The 18,189-nt window shown below is 35.8% G+C and overlaps 1 protein-coding gene across 2 annotated transcripts in view; it reads left to right on the top strand.

Moving 5' to 3' along the window:
• Window positions 1–10,388, top strand: part of LOC149841580 (splicing factor U2af large subunit B-like) — a 36,344-nt gene extending 25,956 nt beyond the window's left edge. For both annotated transcript variants that reach the window (XM_089998561.1, XM_089998560.1), the window contains exons 11-13: window positions 9,575–9,710; window positions 9,863–9,930; window positions 10,107–10,388. In XM_089998561.1, the coding sequence (XP_089854687.1) occupies window positions 9,575–9,710; window positions 9,863–9,930; window positions 10,107–10,244 (342 nt within the window). In that variant the 3' untranslated portion in view covers window positions 10,245–10,388. The remainder of the gene's footprint in view (window positions 1–9,574; window positions 9,711–9,862; window positions 9,931–10,106) is intronic.
• The last annotated feature ends 7,801 nt before the right edge of the window (window positions 10,389–18,189 follow it).

Raw genomic sequence — 18,189 nt, 5'->3', positions numbered from 1 at the left:
AGAATCTTGCTCATTTCGCAAAATATTCCAAAGAAACTTTGGGCTGAGGCTGCTCTTACATCAGTCTATCTCATAAATACTCTCATAAAAAAAATTGAACAAGATTTCCCTATTTGAAAAATTGTATGAGAAAGAACCTGATTATAGCATGTTAAGGGTTTTTGGATGTAAATGTTTTGTTCTTACTGATAAAAACGACAAACTTTCCCCAAAGGCCATTCCTTGCGCCTTTCTTGGTTACTCTGAAACACAAAAGGGTTTTCGATGTTATGATGTTAAAAATAACAAATTGTATGTTTCCAGAAATGTAAGTTTTTTGGAAAATCTTAGTGGTTTCGAAAACCTTGAATCTAATGACGAGAACGTAGATTATTCTTTTTTATTTGATCTATTAACTAAAAGTGATGATATTAGTGATGATGAGTCAAATCAGAATGACTCAACTGATAATGAAACCAGTCAAATCAGAATGACTCGAGTGATAATGAAACCAGGAAAACCAGTCCTGTGTCCTCTCCATTTCATCATGTCGATGAGGAACCTCCTAGAGATTCCATCACCTATACTCATAGAGATAGAATTGTTATTCTAACCTTGTGAAAATGTATTTCAGAAAAGAGATGTCAAGCCTAGAGGCACGTTCTTAAGATCGCTATCTTTAGAACTTCAATCGCCCCACTCCGGGAAGTCCGAAGATGCGAAAAAGGGTTTGATGCGACTGAGTTTCAGGATACAACTAGGCTTGAATCTCCAGAGAGTCACTGCTTCGTAAGGACAGATGATCTCTACCACACTTGTACTCTGCAAGCCAAATCGAGAAGAAGGAAGAAGAAGATTTTGGAGAGTCGGAAAATTCTTGTGACTTCAAAAGACGAAAATAGAAGATATTTATAGACTTTTAGAGAGGCCAAAACGTTTTGCGATAAATAAGATTAATGGCTATAAATCTGACGGTTTGAAAATAGGACGAAAAAGTACCTGAACGGTCACCCACCTTTGACTGTCTAGGTGTACTGTAACACACAGCTTAGCCTTAAGGCCTACAAACTCATTAAGAGTTATTAGCTCAACCCTCATATTAGTTACAGCTCATGAGCACACATCAGTAATGGGCTTACATAAATATGCTCAATATCTATCATTCACCAATTCGTTTCCCATTGAACCTATGCATGTGGGATCTTCAGCGCTCTAGGTTGGGTATCCTTAGGTGATGACTTAATTGGCTTAATTTTCATTCCCCTCGATGTTTTATTGATGACATCTCTCGAAAGGCCTTTCGTAAATGGGTCTGCCAAATTTTGACATGACTTCACATATTTCAATGAAATAATAGTCATCAATCATTTGTCTTATAAAACTGTGTCTTAGACTAATATGTCTAGACTTCCCATTGTATTTCATATTACCTGCTTTACATATAGCTGATTGGCTATCACAAAACATTGAAATAGCAGGTATAGGCTTCTCACCTAGTGGAATATCTACTAGCATATTCTTAAGCCATTCAGCTTCTCTACAAGCAGATGCCAAAGCAATAAACTCATATTCCATTGTAGAATGAGTTATACAGGTCTGTTTCTTAGACCCCCATGCAATTGCTCCTCCTCCAAGGGTAAAAACCCAACCACTCGTAGACTTGGAATCTTCAAAGTCAGTATTCCAACTTGCATCACTATACCCTTCAATAACAGCAAGAAACTCGGTATAGTGAATTTCATAGTATAAAGTATGCTTTAGATATCTAAGAATCCTGTTCACTGCATTCCAGTGTTGATGACTAAGATTATTAGTGTATTTACACACTTTACTCATTGCATAGGCAATGTCAGGCCTTGTGCAGTTCATTGCATACATAAGGCTACCTACAACACTGTCATATTTTAATTGTTGAACACTAGCACCATCATTAGGAGTCAATTTCATATTTGGATCATATGGGGTGCATGCTGGTGAACTATTAAGATATTCATACTTTGTAAGAATTTTCTCAATATAATGTGATTGACATAATATAATGTCATTTTTATTTCTTATAATTTTGATTCCTAAAATAACATCTGCAACACTCAAGTCTTTCATACAAAACAAGGAAGATAAAAATCTGTGTTTGATTTATGCATTCACTATTGTTACCCAAAATAAATATATCATCAACATATAAACAAATAATAATAATTGAGCTACTATCTACTTTACTGTAGACACATTTGTCCGCATCATGAATTTTAAAACCATTATGCACCAGAGAACTATCAAATTTTTCATGCCATTGCTTAGGGGCTTGCTTTAATCCATATAAGGATTTCTCAAGTTTGCAAACTTTGCGCTCTTGCCCTAGCACTACAAAACCTTCAGGTTGCTCCATATATATCTCTTCATCTAATTCTCCATTCAAAAAGGCCGTTTTCACGTCCATTTGATGGATTTGAAGCTTATAATTTCTTTTTAACTTTTAATTTCTTTTTGAAAATCCATTTGCAGCCAATAGTTTTGCAACTAACATATAAATCCACTAATTTCCAAACATTATTAGACATAATTGATTCTATTTCATCATTAATAGCTTCTCTCCAAAATGCAGCATCTTGAGAAGACATAGCCTCTTGAAAAGACACAGGATCATTCTCAATTAGAAATGTATAAAAGTCAGAACCAAAATTAGTTGGTTTTCTAATGCGTTTACTGAGTCTAACTTCAGTTTCTGGTTCATCAACACAATCATTAGAATATTCAATCATGTCATTTGCATGAAGTTCATCTACTATAATCCGGTTGCCATCAAGAAGAGAATCAAATGCATTTTTATGTTCTATGAAAGATGCATCTCTAGATTCTACAATAACATCATTAACAATGTCCAAAAATCTATATGCTTTACTATGTTCAGCATACCCAACAAATGCACATTTAAATGCTTTAGGTCCAACCTTCTTCCTTTTATTTTCTGGAATTTTAACATATGCTAAACAACCCCAAACACGAAAATAACTAAGATTAGGTTTCTTACCAAAACACAATTCATAAGGTGATTTATCAGATTTGGAATAAGGAACTCGATTAAGAATATAACAAGTAGAAAGTATAGCCTCTCCCCATAAGTTGGAATGCAAACCCGTATTAAGCAGCATAGCATTCATCATTTCTACAAGTGTTCTGTTTTTCCTTTCTGCTACTCCATTCTGTTCAGGAGTTCTAGGAGCTGACGTTTGATGGATAATACAATTATCTTCACAGAATTTATCAAATTCTCCACCTAAGTATTCACCTCCTCTATCTGTTATTAAATGTACAATCTTTGTTTTAAACCTATTTTGTACTTCAGCTAGATAAAGAAGAAATTTGGAAAATGCTTCAGATTTATGTTTCAACAAATAAACATAACAAAATTTTGAGTAATCATCTATAAAGGTAATAAAGTACCTATTGCCACCACGACTCAAAACATTATCCATCGTACACACATCAGAATACACTAATTCAAGCAATTTATAATTCTTTTCTACACTAGGAAACAGGAGTCTAGTTAGCTTAGTTTGAATGCATGTCTCACACTTATGTTTATGTTTTATTCTCACATGACACGGAAGAAGATCAAAGTTATTCATATTATGAATGCAACGAGAATTTATATGTCCTAATCGTGAATGCCAAAGAAAATAGGAGTCAACCATATAAACAGAAGTAGTAGCTTCATTTATGCTCATCTTGAACATACCACCAGTGGCAAACCCTTTTCCTACAAAGATTTTTTCTTTGGTCACAGTTACAATCTCAGACTCAATAACAATCTTAAAACCATTTCGTGACAGAAGATTTGTAGAGATTAGATTTTTTCGAACTTCTGGAGCATAGTGGACATTCTCAAGTGTTAGGACTTTCCCAGAGGTGAACTTAATTTTCACACTCCGTTTTCCCAGCACTTTAGTTGAGGAAGAGTTTCCCATAAAGAGATTGCATCCCTCCCCTACTACTTCATACGACTTGAACAAGTTCCTGTCGTTTGCCACATGAACAGTGCTTCCAGTATCCAGGTACCAGTCCTTATTTGCAGCCACCATAAAGGTTTCAGAGATTACAACAACAAGCCTCTCCTCTGACTCATTTGGCTTAGGACCAGTCCTCTTCCGTTCTCTGCATTCTCTAGCAAAATGGCCAAACTTGCCACAAACATAGCAACTAATTTTCTTTTTATCAGTTGGTTTTTTCCCTTTCACAAAATTCTTTTTGATTTTCTGGGTTTTTATGATTTTGCCACCCTTGTTACTAACAAAATTCACTTTAGGATAACCTTCTTTAGGACTCGAATTCTTTTTGTCACGAAGACGAGTCTCTTCCTCAATTCGGATGTCCTTAAGAAGGTCATCTAAAGTGATTTTCTCATTTTTATGTTTTAGGTGATTCCTATATTCTTTCGAAGAATCCGGCAGCTTCCCAATGATGACAACAACTTGGAAGTCATCATCAAGATACATACCTTCTCCTTTGATCTTATAGGCCAGTATTTGCATCTCATGAATTTGAGCAAGTATATGCTTATCATCAACAATAGAAAAATTAACATATTGATCTACGATAAACCTTTTGTTACCAGCATCTTCTGCATTGTACTTGATCTCGAGAGCATTCCACAACTCTCCAGTCGACTCCAATGGTGAATACAAGTCAAAGAGAGAATCGGCTAAAGTGTTCAGGATATGCCCTTTGCATCGGTAGTTATCAGTAAACCACTTCTTTCGCTCTTTCTTCTGTTCTTCTGTCTCAACTTCTCCAGCAGCGACAGTGGGACAGGGCTTTTTGAGAACATAGTCAATATGCAGCTCAGATAGCAAGAAAGAGACCTTTGATTGCCACCGCTTGAAGTTTGACCCATCAAATCAATCGAGTTTTTCAAGGTCACGGCTAAGCAGATTGATGGAGTTGGATGTCGAACCAGAGGCCATATTGAAGTTCTAAAATTGTTATTCTAACCTTGTGAAAATGTATTTCAGAAAAGAGATGTCAAGCCTAGAGGCACGTTCTTAAGATCGCTATCTTTAGAACTTCAATCGCCCCACTCCGGGAAGTCCGAAGATGCGAAAAAGGGTTTGATGCGACTGAGTTTCAGGATACAACTAGGCTTGAACCTCTAGAGAGTCACTGCTTCGCAAGGACAGATGATCTCTATCACACTTGTACTCTGCAAGCCAAATCGAGAAGAAGGAAGAAGAAGATTTTGGAGAGTCGGAAAATTCTTGTGACTTCAAAAGACGAAAATAGAAGATATTTATAGACTTTTAGAGAGGCTAAAACGTTTTGCGATAAATAAGATTAATGGCCATAAATCTGATGGTTTGAAAATAGGGCGAAAAAGTACCTGAACGGTCACCCACCTTTGACTGTCAATCAAAGGCCTCCAAAACCGCCCAACAGTCACAATGCAACATTAACTCGATATGCATGCAACTTAAAGCTTTTCAAACGGCCATATAACTCAAACCGAAAAGCAAAACGGATATTTTCACCTCATAAGCACCTCGCACCGCTGCGAGCGTGCGAAGTGCAAAGTGCGCCATCAAAACGCCACATTGCGCCTCAAGCGCCCTTGCGCACGCTCGCGCGTGTGCGCGAACGGTGCGTCCGTTGCTGCACGATGCGCAGCAACGTCCGCAATCCACCTAAAGAATCAAGGCTTACCAAAGTAAAGAATAGATTACAAACTCTCTATTTAAACCTCTTGAAAAACTTTTCTCTCTTAGATATGGGACTAAACTTTTTCAAAACTCTTTTGGTAGTAAACATTAATATTTTAAAACTTTCCTAACAAGAAACACCTCCAGAAGTGCCCTTGAAAGATATGATGATACTAGTGGGTTTGCTCCTCAAAGTGAGGAGAACCTTCTTTGGCCCGAAAGACTTAGAAAAACTCCTTCTAGGTTCATCTCATATGAATCTTTTTCACCTAAACATAGAGCATGTCTAAGCGTCATTCATTCTTACATAAAACCTAGAAATTTCGAAGAAGCACGAAAATGTCCTGAATGGATAGCCGTCGTGGATAATGAACTCAGAGCTCTGAGAAGAGCCAAGACATGGGAATTTCAAGAGCTTCCTAAAGGTAAGAAAACAATAGGGAGTAGATGGGTATTTAAGGTTAAGACTAAGAGTGATGGATCCCTCAAGAGATATAAGGCGTGACTGGTTGCAAAGGGGTATAGTCAAGAATATGGGATTGATTACGAGGAGACCTTTGCCCCGGTGGCTTGAATGGTCATTGTTCGATGTCTTATAACTGTTGCCTCAATCAACAAGTGTAACATCTATCAAATGGATGTTAAGAATGCCTTTCTAAACAGAGATCTAATTGAAGAAGTGTATATAGATGCTCCTCTTGGAATGGAGACTCCTAAAGGAAAGGTGCTTCGCTTTCGAAAAGTACTTTATGGTTTGAAACAAGCTCCCAAGGCTTGATATGATAGGTTTAATTTCGTAATGATAGAAAATGGTTTTTCATCCTGTTTTACTGATACTACTTTGTTTGTTAGAAAATTAAATGCAGGAATTGTCATATTACTGTTGTATGTGGATGACATGTTCATAACTGGTAGTGATTCTAAAGGAGTTAAGAGCATAAAATCAAATTTGAAAGATAAGTTTGAAATGTCTGATCTGGGTTTTCTAACTTATTTTTTGGGTATTGAAGTAGCATACTCTCATAGAAGGTATTTCTTATCTCAAACTATGTTTGCTTCTGAGATCATTGACAGATCAGGTATTACAGATGAAAATGTTTGTGAAACTCCTGCTATAGTAGAAGCTAAATTAAAGATTGATGATGGTGTTCCCCTTCCGGACCCTACTCCCTACATACAGTTTGTTGGATCATTGATGTATTTGAGTATCACCAGATCAGATATCTCTCATGCAGTCCATACTGCAAGCCAGTTTCAGCATGCACCAACTTTCGTCCACATGAGTGTCATCTTGCGAGTCTTAAGATACATAAAGGGTACTCTAAATAAGGGAGTTTTTCTGTCCTCTTCTGATTTAAAATTAATTGCTTATACTGACTCTAATTGGGGAGGTGACCCAAATAACCGTCACTCCACTATTGGTTTTTGTGTGTTTTTAGGAGACTCGCTGATCTCATGGAGTAAGAAGCAACAAAAAGTATCTTTATATTCAACAGAAGTTGAATATCGTGATATGGCAACTACCACCATGTAAATTGTATGAATTCATCAGCTATTAGAAGACATGGGAATCACAATAAAAGGGCCCACCAAGCTATGTTGTGATAACAAGAGTGCAATATACATTTCCAAAAATCATACTTTTCATGAGCGAACTAAACACATTGAGATGAACTATCACTATGTTCGACAAGCGTATCTTAAAGGAGTTATAAATTTTTCTTATGTAACTTCAGAAGCAGATTTTTTCACCAAAGCTTTGTGTGCTCCACGGTTCAATTTCCTCCTCAACAAACTTTCGGTCATCCTACCCTAAGTTTGAGGGCGGATGTTAAATTATGTTAAGAAACCTTGTAATCTTATATATATATATATATATATATATATATATATATATATATATATATATATATATATATATATATTTTCTTATTCTATTTAGGAGTAGTCTAGTCATTTCCATTATTTTATGCACATTCACTTTTATGAATGTGATTGTAACTTTTTTTTATTTATTTATTTTTTTTTTCTTTTAAGTACCAAAAGGTACCTTGGGGGGCACACTGAGAGTGGAGCCCCTCCAAGGCTCCTTTTGGTTGTTATAAATCGGGGCTCTCCCCTTTGTATTTCTTTATGGCTTTGAGTCAAAGCCCAAGCTCCTAATAAAGTTTGAATATTTATTTTTATGCTTTTGGTGCATTTGTAAGAGATTGTGATTTTGTGCTTTTATGCACAAGTGTTGTAAGTGTTCTTATTGTGCATGTGTGCCATTCTTTATCAAAAATATTGAAGTCTTGATCATAGTATCTTGTTAAAGATACTTTCTCAGTTGAGTCATTGACATGCTTTCATTGGTTAAATCTTGAGATGCGGAGATATCATTTGACTATTGCGGAGAGCCGACATAAGCAACCTTCTTCTCATATGTCCCTCTTAGTTTAGGGCATTAGGGCTTGATGTGTCCCGATTTATGGCAATAATGACAAATAGTTTTTCTTTTATCATAGTCATTGTCTTCTCTTCTATAATGAGGTGGTTTGTAGGCACCTATGTAATTTTTCGGTCTAGAGACAACCAAGACCGAGTCATCCTCACTTTTTGTCGCACGCTTTTTCAATGTATTTTCTTCCATACTCAACTCTTCTATAGTGTCTTTAATAGAATGAACTTTTCCTATGTGGAGAAGAATTTATTTTGTAGATTCAAATTTCGGTCTTAAGCCGTTGGCAAATTGATAAAAAATGCTTCGTATCTATTTGTTTTTGGTGGAGTTCTATAACTTCGGAGCAATGTCATTTTTGCTCTAGAAGAGCCATTTTTTCTCAAAGTTTAGATAAATCGTTATAGTGTTCTCCATCTCCTTGGGTCATGGTTCAAACTCTATCTTGCACATTGCACACATGTGCAACATACTTAAGAGAATACATTTTCTTCATATAATCTCAAACCTTGTTAGTATATTCAAATTTGGCAAAGTTAGAATATTTTTAAACATCCATACTGCTAATAAGCCAAGACATGTCCCATCCTCTATTCCTTCAACTTCTTTTCATAAGTGGTTACAACTTTATTCTTCTCATTTTTCGTTAGTGGTACCTCTTTTTCACCTTATACCTTGGTGAGAACTAGCTTAGGTTCTAGATCAAATTCATCTATTAGTCTTCACAACCCTTTTCCCCAAATAAAGTGCTTCATAATATAGGCTCATGTTACATAGTTGAAATCATTGAATTTCACGAGCTTAATGGTGACATTTTCATTGTTATCTATTTTACAAAAAAATAGAGGTAGAGAGTGAGATAGAGAGAAGAAGAGAGAAGATAAATGATTTAGCAAAAAAGGAGACTGCTAGCACTCCTCCAATGTGTTACACACTTGAAAACTTCAAAGATTCAAGGTCACAATCCACAAACGCTTGTACAATCACGATCTCACGAATACTCCACTAATGACTCACACGAGCACTTTGATGAGAATCACAAAAGAGTCAAGAAGCACCTTCAATCATGAACACCATGTCCACCAAAAAAGTGGATAAGTACACTCTTCTCTAAAGAACACACTCACACATCCAACAAAAGGAATACACTCAAGAAGGCACAATATAAGAAATAATATTTAATTAAATGTTTCAATTGTGCAAGAAGGATACTTTTACAAAGGGGAGAACCCCTATTTATATACACGCCAGGGAGAGAAAAGGAGCTAAAAGATTGGACCCTCCCAACGACTAGAATTCTAGCCGTTGGGTCAAGTCAAGTCAACTAAGGTTGACTTGGTTCAAAAAATAAAAAAAATATTATATACAATATATATATATATATGTACAAATTAACAGGCTTCTGTCTTTCACTTTTAATATTGGTTTGGTTGTACTGCAAGATTTATATGTTACCATGCAGAGGCTTGTATTTCAAGGAGGTGCTCTCCCTACCAAGGTTGTGTGCTTAACGCAAGTTGTAAGTGCGGATGAGTTGAATGATGATGAGGAGTTTGAAGACATAGTGGAGGATATGCGAGGAGAAGGCGGAAAATATGGTATTCACTCAGCTTGTTTTAGTGTTTAATATGTTCATTTAAAAACTGTGCAATGGGCATGGACCTTTTTGTTTCTAGAGTCTTGTCTAAATTGCAAAAAATTTGAGGTTTGCTTAAAATTTTGAGAATATTAATGATGCTTGCATCGACAGGAACATTGGTAAATGTTGTCATCCCACGGCCTGGACCAGATGGAGATCAAACCCCGGGGGTAGGAAAGGTGAGTTATACTTCCCTTTGGCTTGGATCGAGGACATGATTTGGGACCCAGGGGTCATTTTGGGTCACCTTTTTCAAAATTATTCCTTATCAACATGAATTGTTTTGTGCGAGTGCAATTTTTCGGTTTGCCTGTTGGTGTTACCCATAGTCTCGATTATTAATTAAAAAATTCAGGTATTCTTGGAGTATGTGGATACTGATGCTGCTTCTCGAGCTCGGGCAAGCTTGAATGGAAGGAAGTTTGGTGGTAAGGTAGTAGTTGCAGTGTTCTATCCAGAGAACAAATTTTCAAATGGGGAATATGATGGGTAGTTTTTCTTCCTTTCAAGTATGCAGTTTTGAACTTTTTATTGAATTCAGGAAACTGGTGTAAATCAAAATGTAGATTTCTCGACGTGATGAACTGCTGATGTTATTGATTTCAATTTAAGAGCTGCCTTTCGTACATGGTCAAAATTTTGATGTTTTGGCTATTAACATTGTTTGGGTCTTTCTTTCCTAATGGCTCGTCATCTTCGCTGGCGGTACTATCTTCTTCTTATTGGTTATATGAACAGTGCCTGTCCTGAAACGGTTCGACTTGCCTCGTTATTTTGAAGGTCCTGTTCTATTTGCTTGCCATGCCCCTATGGGTGTTGGCCTTGGTTACGGCCTGCTCTGTGTTAAGATATATGTAGCCTTTTCTTGTGTAATCTGGCGGGATGAAGGATTGGGTTTGTGTTAAGCATAGGGCGAGGGAGTGTTAGGAAGGTGTACAGTGGAGGGGATACCATTGCTATCAGAGTCATAGATCCGGTTTCTTGAATGGTTACATTAGACTCCTTTTTTATTTCACTAAGGGGCCAATTCAATATGAATTTACAGATGTAGGGTGATCTACATCGATTTTGATAACATTAGACTGAAATTTCAAAATTGTTCGAGAAATTATATATTTGGTTACAGTCGCTAGAATATGAGAACTATAAGGCATTTCCAACACTTTATTTGCAAATCCAACCATGAGGATGTGCTTTGCAGGGTGAATTTGCTAGGAATCAAACATTGGATAGTGTATTTTAGATTAAAAAAAATGTGATTTTTGAATGCTGAATATTTATGAAGATTACAAGCCATTGATTTTAAAAAGATCTTGTTTATGCATCAGAATTAGATTATTCAAGAGCGGGTTCTTATAAAACTAATCCTGTAGATCATGTCCGTACAGTTAGATTCAAGAGAAAAGAACAAAAATCCATGAAAATTGGGGTTCACGCATTAGTTCTCATATTTTCATAGCTACTCTTTGGTTACATTATGTTGCTTACATGGCATGAACTTAATCTATATTCCACTTGATGGCTACATAACCTAATCCAAAGGCACGTATGCATCAACAACTTTTCAAAGATCATAAAAACTTAATTTAAAGCATTATTACTCTCGATCATCTTTTTATTAAGTTTTTGTATTATTTTGTTTATGTTATTTGTCATTTTTCTCATAATTATGATACTATTTATAGTAGGTTATTGATATGCTTTAATAATGATTATATGGCAAATTTGACATATTTTCTCAAATGCCTCACAAATTTTAAAATTCGCTGTTCAATTTTGTAGGTTCTTGATTTTTTAGGACTTTTTTACCCTTAGCACGAGCAGATCTCTTGATTTTTGTGTGTTATATTGCAATGCTCTCTCGATCTCGCTAAATCTCACTAGAAATGAAATTTACACAATATTTTTATAGAAATCACGAATTTCACATAATATACGATTTGAAAATGGTTGTTTTACATCCAACAAAGGAGATTCACATAATGAACGTGTGTATCTTCTTCACCTCGCAACCCTCATGCGAAATTTCTCCCCACTTCTTTCACAACCCCTATGCAAATTATAAATTGCGTGACACTTTTTGCAAAATTCTCGTTCTTGCGAATTTTGTCAAGAGTTTCATGTTGGTGGTTGTAAAAAACTACTTTCGATGCGGAATTCATGAAAAGTTTACAGAATTCACTGGCTTTTGCATGTTGTTGACTTTAAGCGATGTGAGATTTTGTTCTAGCATGCAAATTTACATGTATATATATAGGTGTTTGTGTTTATTTATTTTTCTTTTTTTTGTTTGTACGCGGAAAGAAGAATAACCCTTTCCTCTCTATAATCCTAACCATTTTTTATATACCCTTTTTTGCTCCATTTCAATGTTCATCGACTTCCTCAGTTAGTTTTTTTTGCACAATTTCAACGATTATGTTTTCAAACTTTTTTCTTTTTCTATAGATATAAGTAGTTAATAACCTTGTAGTGTTTTTGTTTGGTTGTGTGAATGCATTATGTATGTTTTTCTATTATACATTTTTTATTTATGTAACCATATATTTTATTTAATATTTGGCACTGTATTTACCATTTAAAGATTACTATATTTAAGGTTTTTTTGCATATATATATATATATATATATATATATATATATATATATATATATATATACATTGTTATTGTTTTTTATGGTCAAATTGGGGTTACACATACCCTTACATGTTCATTAATCAAATACTTGGGATTTGTATACAAAAAATCATCTTCTGTTAAGGGTACCAGTTTGGGGGTTGATCTTTTCAAATCTTGGTCATTTTTCATCTCGCTAATTATGCTAGGTCTTTAACCAAAATGTGAGTCTTATAGTAATTATAGGTAATGTTAACCTTATCAAAACTATACAGAGTATGTAACAGGTCTATAGACAACTCTCCTCTTGGATCCCTTCCTTCCTAGGCTTGTAATACTCGATAATAGATGTACATTCGAGTTGTTTATATGATGACTTTTCCTTCTACTTTCGCGTTTTTTAGGATTTTTTACCATTCTCTATCTTTCAACTTTACATCATGAAAAAAAGACTTTGCTTCCACTATATTACCTTCTGGAATTTGCATCGTATACCCCATATACCATTTGTCTTTGAAGATACTTTGGATGTTAACCTTTATTCACCCCCTTAGAGATGGGTCTTAGTGTCACATGTGCCTCCATATAGATACCATCGGGTGTTCGAAGTGCCTAACAGTGTGTGTCACCTGCTCTATCACTTGTTGAATCACATCTTTCGTTACCTATTGCAAGGTCTTGGCAACCCCTTCAAAAATTGTCTATGTTTGTTTGCTTGTTATGTACTTAATATCTGGTGGTTTTGTTTGGCTGTATTGGGGTTGGGATTGACTGCGCACAAGTATTCAATTAGTTAGATGCGGTTGTGGTTGACTATGCACAAGTATTGAATAGGGAATACAAATGTTATTATGGGTTGTTGGTTTTCTAAGTGGTTGTTGTTAACTAAATGATCTGTTGTATAGTTGGTGTAGTAAGTTATGATGGCTTTTGAAATGGTAAGGGTATTTTACTGTAGCACCGATCAACCTATTTAAAGATCTATATTGGTCTCTAAAAATAGCAGGTATAAGGAATTTGTAACATTGATGTCTCATAAAATCAGATATGCGAAAGAGTCAATGATCTTTCGATATAAGTGTTCTCCAAAATTAGAAGGTCAACATACTTTGAAAAAGTATTTAGTTAGTAATTTTTAATTAATTGTTTCTTTGTAATTTATATAAATTTTTTTAATTAACTTGTTCAATGTCTTATGTTTGTTGTATTTATCTTAGATATCTCACAAAAGGTATTATGTATAAATGTGGCGCAAAAAAGGCCTGCAATCTCATGTCACCGGCCTCAACATCACCTTCATCCCAACCCTTAAGAAAGGACACAATTGTGGTAGTTGAGGTATAATTATTAATGTCTCAAGTTATGTGTGTATGCAAGCAATGGTACTTATATGTATATGTTGATATTCAATTTCAATTGGTGATTAAAACTTAGTGATGAGAATAAAGAATGTATACAACAACCAAAATATAGTGAAATGTGTCAGTTTAGAGAAGAAACTTTGTTGGTCAGTGAAGTGAGCGCATTAGTTGTTTGTTTGTTATGTTTGTATATGGACTCATTGAAATCTAACATGAATTTATCACTTATTTTGATGATGCAATACTTAGAAAGATTTTAAAGTACCACTTGGAGCAAATACAAGCAGGATGTAGACCTCCAAAGACCATTTATTGTGCCCCATATTTCTTTGTTAGTCTTGAAATCGATGTTTTTGTTCTTTGTTTACCGTCTAATAAAAACTAATCAGTAAACATTGAAATTTGTATCAAATACTCAAAATGCCAAAATACTGAGAAGGGGCTCCTAATTGCTTAGAGACCTACCAATTGTCGTATCAATTCTATAAATGTGATAAGGTATGTTTAACGTTTGAGTTTACATAACATAAATTTTCAACTGCACAATGACCTTAGACTCAATTTATGTTTCAAATCTTGATTCGTGTTAACTAGGACAATTATCATTGGGTTCTTTAAAAAATGAATATGAATGCAAATGAGTTTAGGTTGTACAATTTCATGGGGTCTACATATCTTGTTGATCAAAACTTTGAAGATATGGTATGATAACATTACTTATTCAATAATGTGTTTATTTTTCTCAAGTATTCTTTAGGTTAAATGTTGTATTGCAGGTTTATTTTTTTACCGGGGGGTTAGGCGAGAAAGTTTACATTGACTGTGCAAGATATTTCTAATGAAATAAACTCATAATTACTTTGTACATGTTAATACCAATTAGTACATGGACTTTGTATATTATTATTACAAGTATGATTATAGAATATTGAGCACCGCCCTGTGACCCCCAGGTCTACCACAATCACCACAGCGGGTCCCTCTCACCCCCTTAAGCTTGTTGCTACTCTTCCTGGATGAACCCCACTCTACCCTCTGCTGTTAATCGCCTGTTTATTTTGGGGCCCTGCAACACCACCACCAGATACCTGCTACTTCGCCAGTTGCTCCGGCCTGATTATTGTTCCATCATCTACTTTCAAATACATTTCTACCTCCCTCCTTTTCATCGGGTGATCCCCCTTGCCAAACCACTAGCTGATCGACACCGTGGGACCCCTCCCTATATGCAATCCCCACCATCAGTGCTCGTACTCCTCTGGTCTCTGTTGTAGGCAACCGCCACCACCACCACCACAAACTTCCTGTGCAAAAGCCCCACCACCTGAGCATCGCTGCCCATTGCCTGGGCGATCTACTCCTCTAGGCGTTGTGCACAACCATGACTAAGTTGTCGATAGTCCACCAGCCACCACACCGATGGAAAATTTAGTGGAAAGATAACAATGACAAGAAACATGTTCCAGTCCATAAATTATTGCACCAACAATTTTATGTTGATCTAAACTGCGTGATTTCCTTGGACTATGGCGTGGGTTTGATTTTCCTTTTAGTTTCTTCTGGTTTCTTGTGTTTTTTAGTTTTCCTTTCTGTGCAATTTTAGTTTTTGCAGCCTCATCTGGGAAATTACAAAAAAAAAAACTTAGAACTTCACTTGATTAAATAACCGAACTATGTCAAAATATGAAGTTTTTATGTGAAATTGCATGGAGTGTTAAGGTATGTTTGGCAACTGTTCTTCCTCTTGTTATATGTGTTTTCTTCTTTGAATTGATCGCAAATATCTTAATTTGCTTTCCCATATTGTTTGGTTGGGTGCTTTAATCTATTTGTTTTGGTTTCTCTTTAATAACTTAGATGAGACTCAAAAAAAAAACTTAGCAGAAACCCTTTAGACCAGTGGATAATCGGTGGAATTTTTTTTAGCTTGTGGCTATTGATGATAATATTTGTGTTATATATTAGTTTGTTATCATACTAAAGATATGGGTAAACAAGCTGAACTAACCGTACAGAGGGCATTCAAGTTTGGATCACTTTTGGGACGGGCCTAGCTGAGCTCGAGTTCATGGCAAGCTAGAGTTAAACAATTCGAGTTCGAGCTTGCTTGTTTACAAAAAAATATTCTTTTCAAAATTAGAAATAACAAAATTTGGCCTCTAAATCTATTAAGCCAATCTTAAACTGGGTCATTTACAAAATAAATACATTTTTACCTTATTTGAACCCTAAACTTATTGCTAGCAAGCCAAACATTTCAGCCATCTATGATCTATGATATACAATACATTTATTACTAATTAGCGAGTTGAGCCAAGCCAAATACTCATTGTTTGTGTTTGACTTGTCAAGCCTATTTCACAAGGGCAGCACTTCTCGATTCTTAGTCCCGGATGTCCTAACCTGCATACTATACTCGTTGGGTGCACTGCACTTCAACCAAAATTCTGGACATCATTTTTATGACTACCAATAGAATTCCGATTGAGCCTGATTGGATAGAACATAGATTGGACCAATTGGTAGCTCACGATGACAAAGAATTAATTTGTTGAATTAAAAACACTATGATAAGTTATTAGGTGGTTTGGTTTTTACATTAATATTTTCCTTTCTTTTTCAATGAAAGTAAGAGATGAGGGACAAAACATTTCCTTTCAAAAATTAATAACAAAAGGAAATGCACTTTATTAATTGATTCTGAGCTATCAGAGAGTCTATACATTATTAATTAATGTGTGCTCTACCATAAACTTCTTCCCTTCTGGACTATATTCATCACAATCTCTGGATTCAAATCAATATTCTCATGCGCACAAACTTGTTTGCATGCTTCTAACATCAAATCGTTTTGAGCAACTTGCTCATTGAACCCAACCATGATGACTATATTTAGCATCATACCAGTAGGGCCTCTGAACAACAAGTGTTCTTTTCCCTTAAAAAAGAACTAGTTAAATCCTTTTCGGTATTGCACATTTAGGCAGGCTTGCATAAGATCCCATCACTAAGGTTCACCCATTCTATACAACAGTGTGATTCCTAACCACTTGGATAGTCCACTGTCATTCACCACAGACAAAACAACACAAATCAGTTTGAGCTCAATCACAAAAACCATATGCAAGGTGCAATTAAAGAAAAATACAAAATTTGCAGAAAAATGAACACAACTATCTAGAATAATAGTACCAAAGTCAAAAATGATATTAAGCTAATTATATTGAAAATGGGTCGGCTTTTGCACTGTTTTCTCATGCAAGCAAACTTAAAAATGGAAAATAGTAGCCCACCTTTTGGCCCATGAAGGCACTATTTGGGAGCCTTGAAGTGGTTTAGTGGCTTGCCTAACATAATTGTTGTTTGGAAGTAGCACATTTAGCCTTGAATTGGTCATCAGTGCTTAAAAAAAACTTGTACTAGAATGTTGCCTCATGTAAAACTGCGTGGATAATGTATAAAAAAAACCACCTAAATCCCTCGGCTAAATGGAATTCAGCTTTATATGCCTCACATAAAACCATGTCTGTAATGTATAAAGAAAACCACCTAAATGACTCAGTAAAGGGAATCAGCTAATAGCTTCCAACAAGAAATGCTTGCAGAAGCTAACAATTATAAGAAGCCAGTGACAACAATATACAAGATACTTTCTTAGCACTCCCATCAACAAAGCCACTTGCAATGCCTTATCGAAAAAGAAAAAAAAAAACTTGCAAATATGCACAAGGCATAGAGAATGATGATCCAAATTGAGAGATAATACTCTCCAGCCAAAGAAGATCCACACATTTATATAATTTTTAAACACAATTGAAACAATATTACTCTCCTCCCAAAAACCTCACGAACTAGCAACAAATGACACTAAAGAAAAAGAAAAAGAAAAAAAGCCGGCCAGTAGTGTCCAGACAGGACTGTTTTACACAGCCCTGTCCGTGCAATCAAACGGGTCTTCAGGAAACAGTCCCCTAGCTTCAGCACACACCCCAGGTGTCGTAAGCCGACTACTAACCAAGAGTTCGAATCCCTCCGAGACACAATAATGTTATAATAGAGTTGTAAAAATGCATTCAAACATCAAACCTGCTTCTGGGCGATGGGCATCTAACCCAGATTTCGGTTGCATGCGGACACTACCATATCCTACTTTTAGAGTTGTAGCCAGACTACATTTAGATATGGCTCCCTTAACTCGCATTCAGTTACCCGTTTGCCCTTTTCGGATGGACTGGCCTCGCCGAATGATGCCATTTTCACCAATTTCAGACATTGAATCAGTGTCTGAGAAATAACTCCTTGCATGTTGCCGACATGAAGCCTTGAGTTGTAATATACACCAGGGACAATATGCAGTACGCAAAACTGTCACAGGTGCACGAGCGGAAACGGGGAAGCGAGTGTTAAAAAGTAGTATGAAGCCTGAAGCGGGATTCATTTTGAAAGTGATTGTGGAAGC

This window comes from Nuphar pumila, chromosome 3 (assembly GCF_984573655.1).
Source record: "Nuphar pumila chromosome 3, dmNupPumi1.hap1.1, whole genome shotgun sequence".
Taxonomy (NCBI): domain Eukaryota; kingdom Viridiplantae; phylum Streptophyta; class Magnoliopsida; order Nymphaeales; family Nymphaeaceae; genus Nuphar; species Nuphar pumila.
Note: the sequence above shows the minus strand (reverse complement) of the source record. Positions and strands in the feature narration are given on the sequence as shown.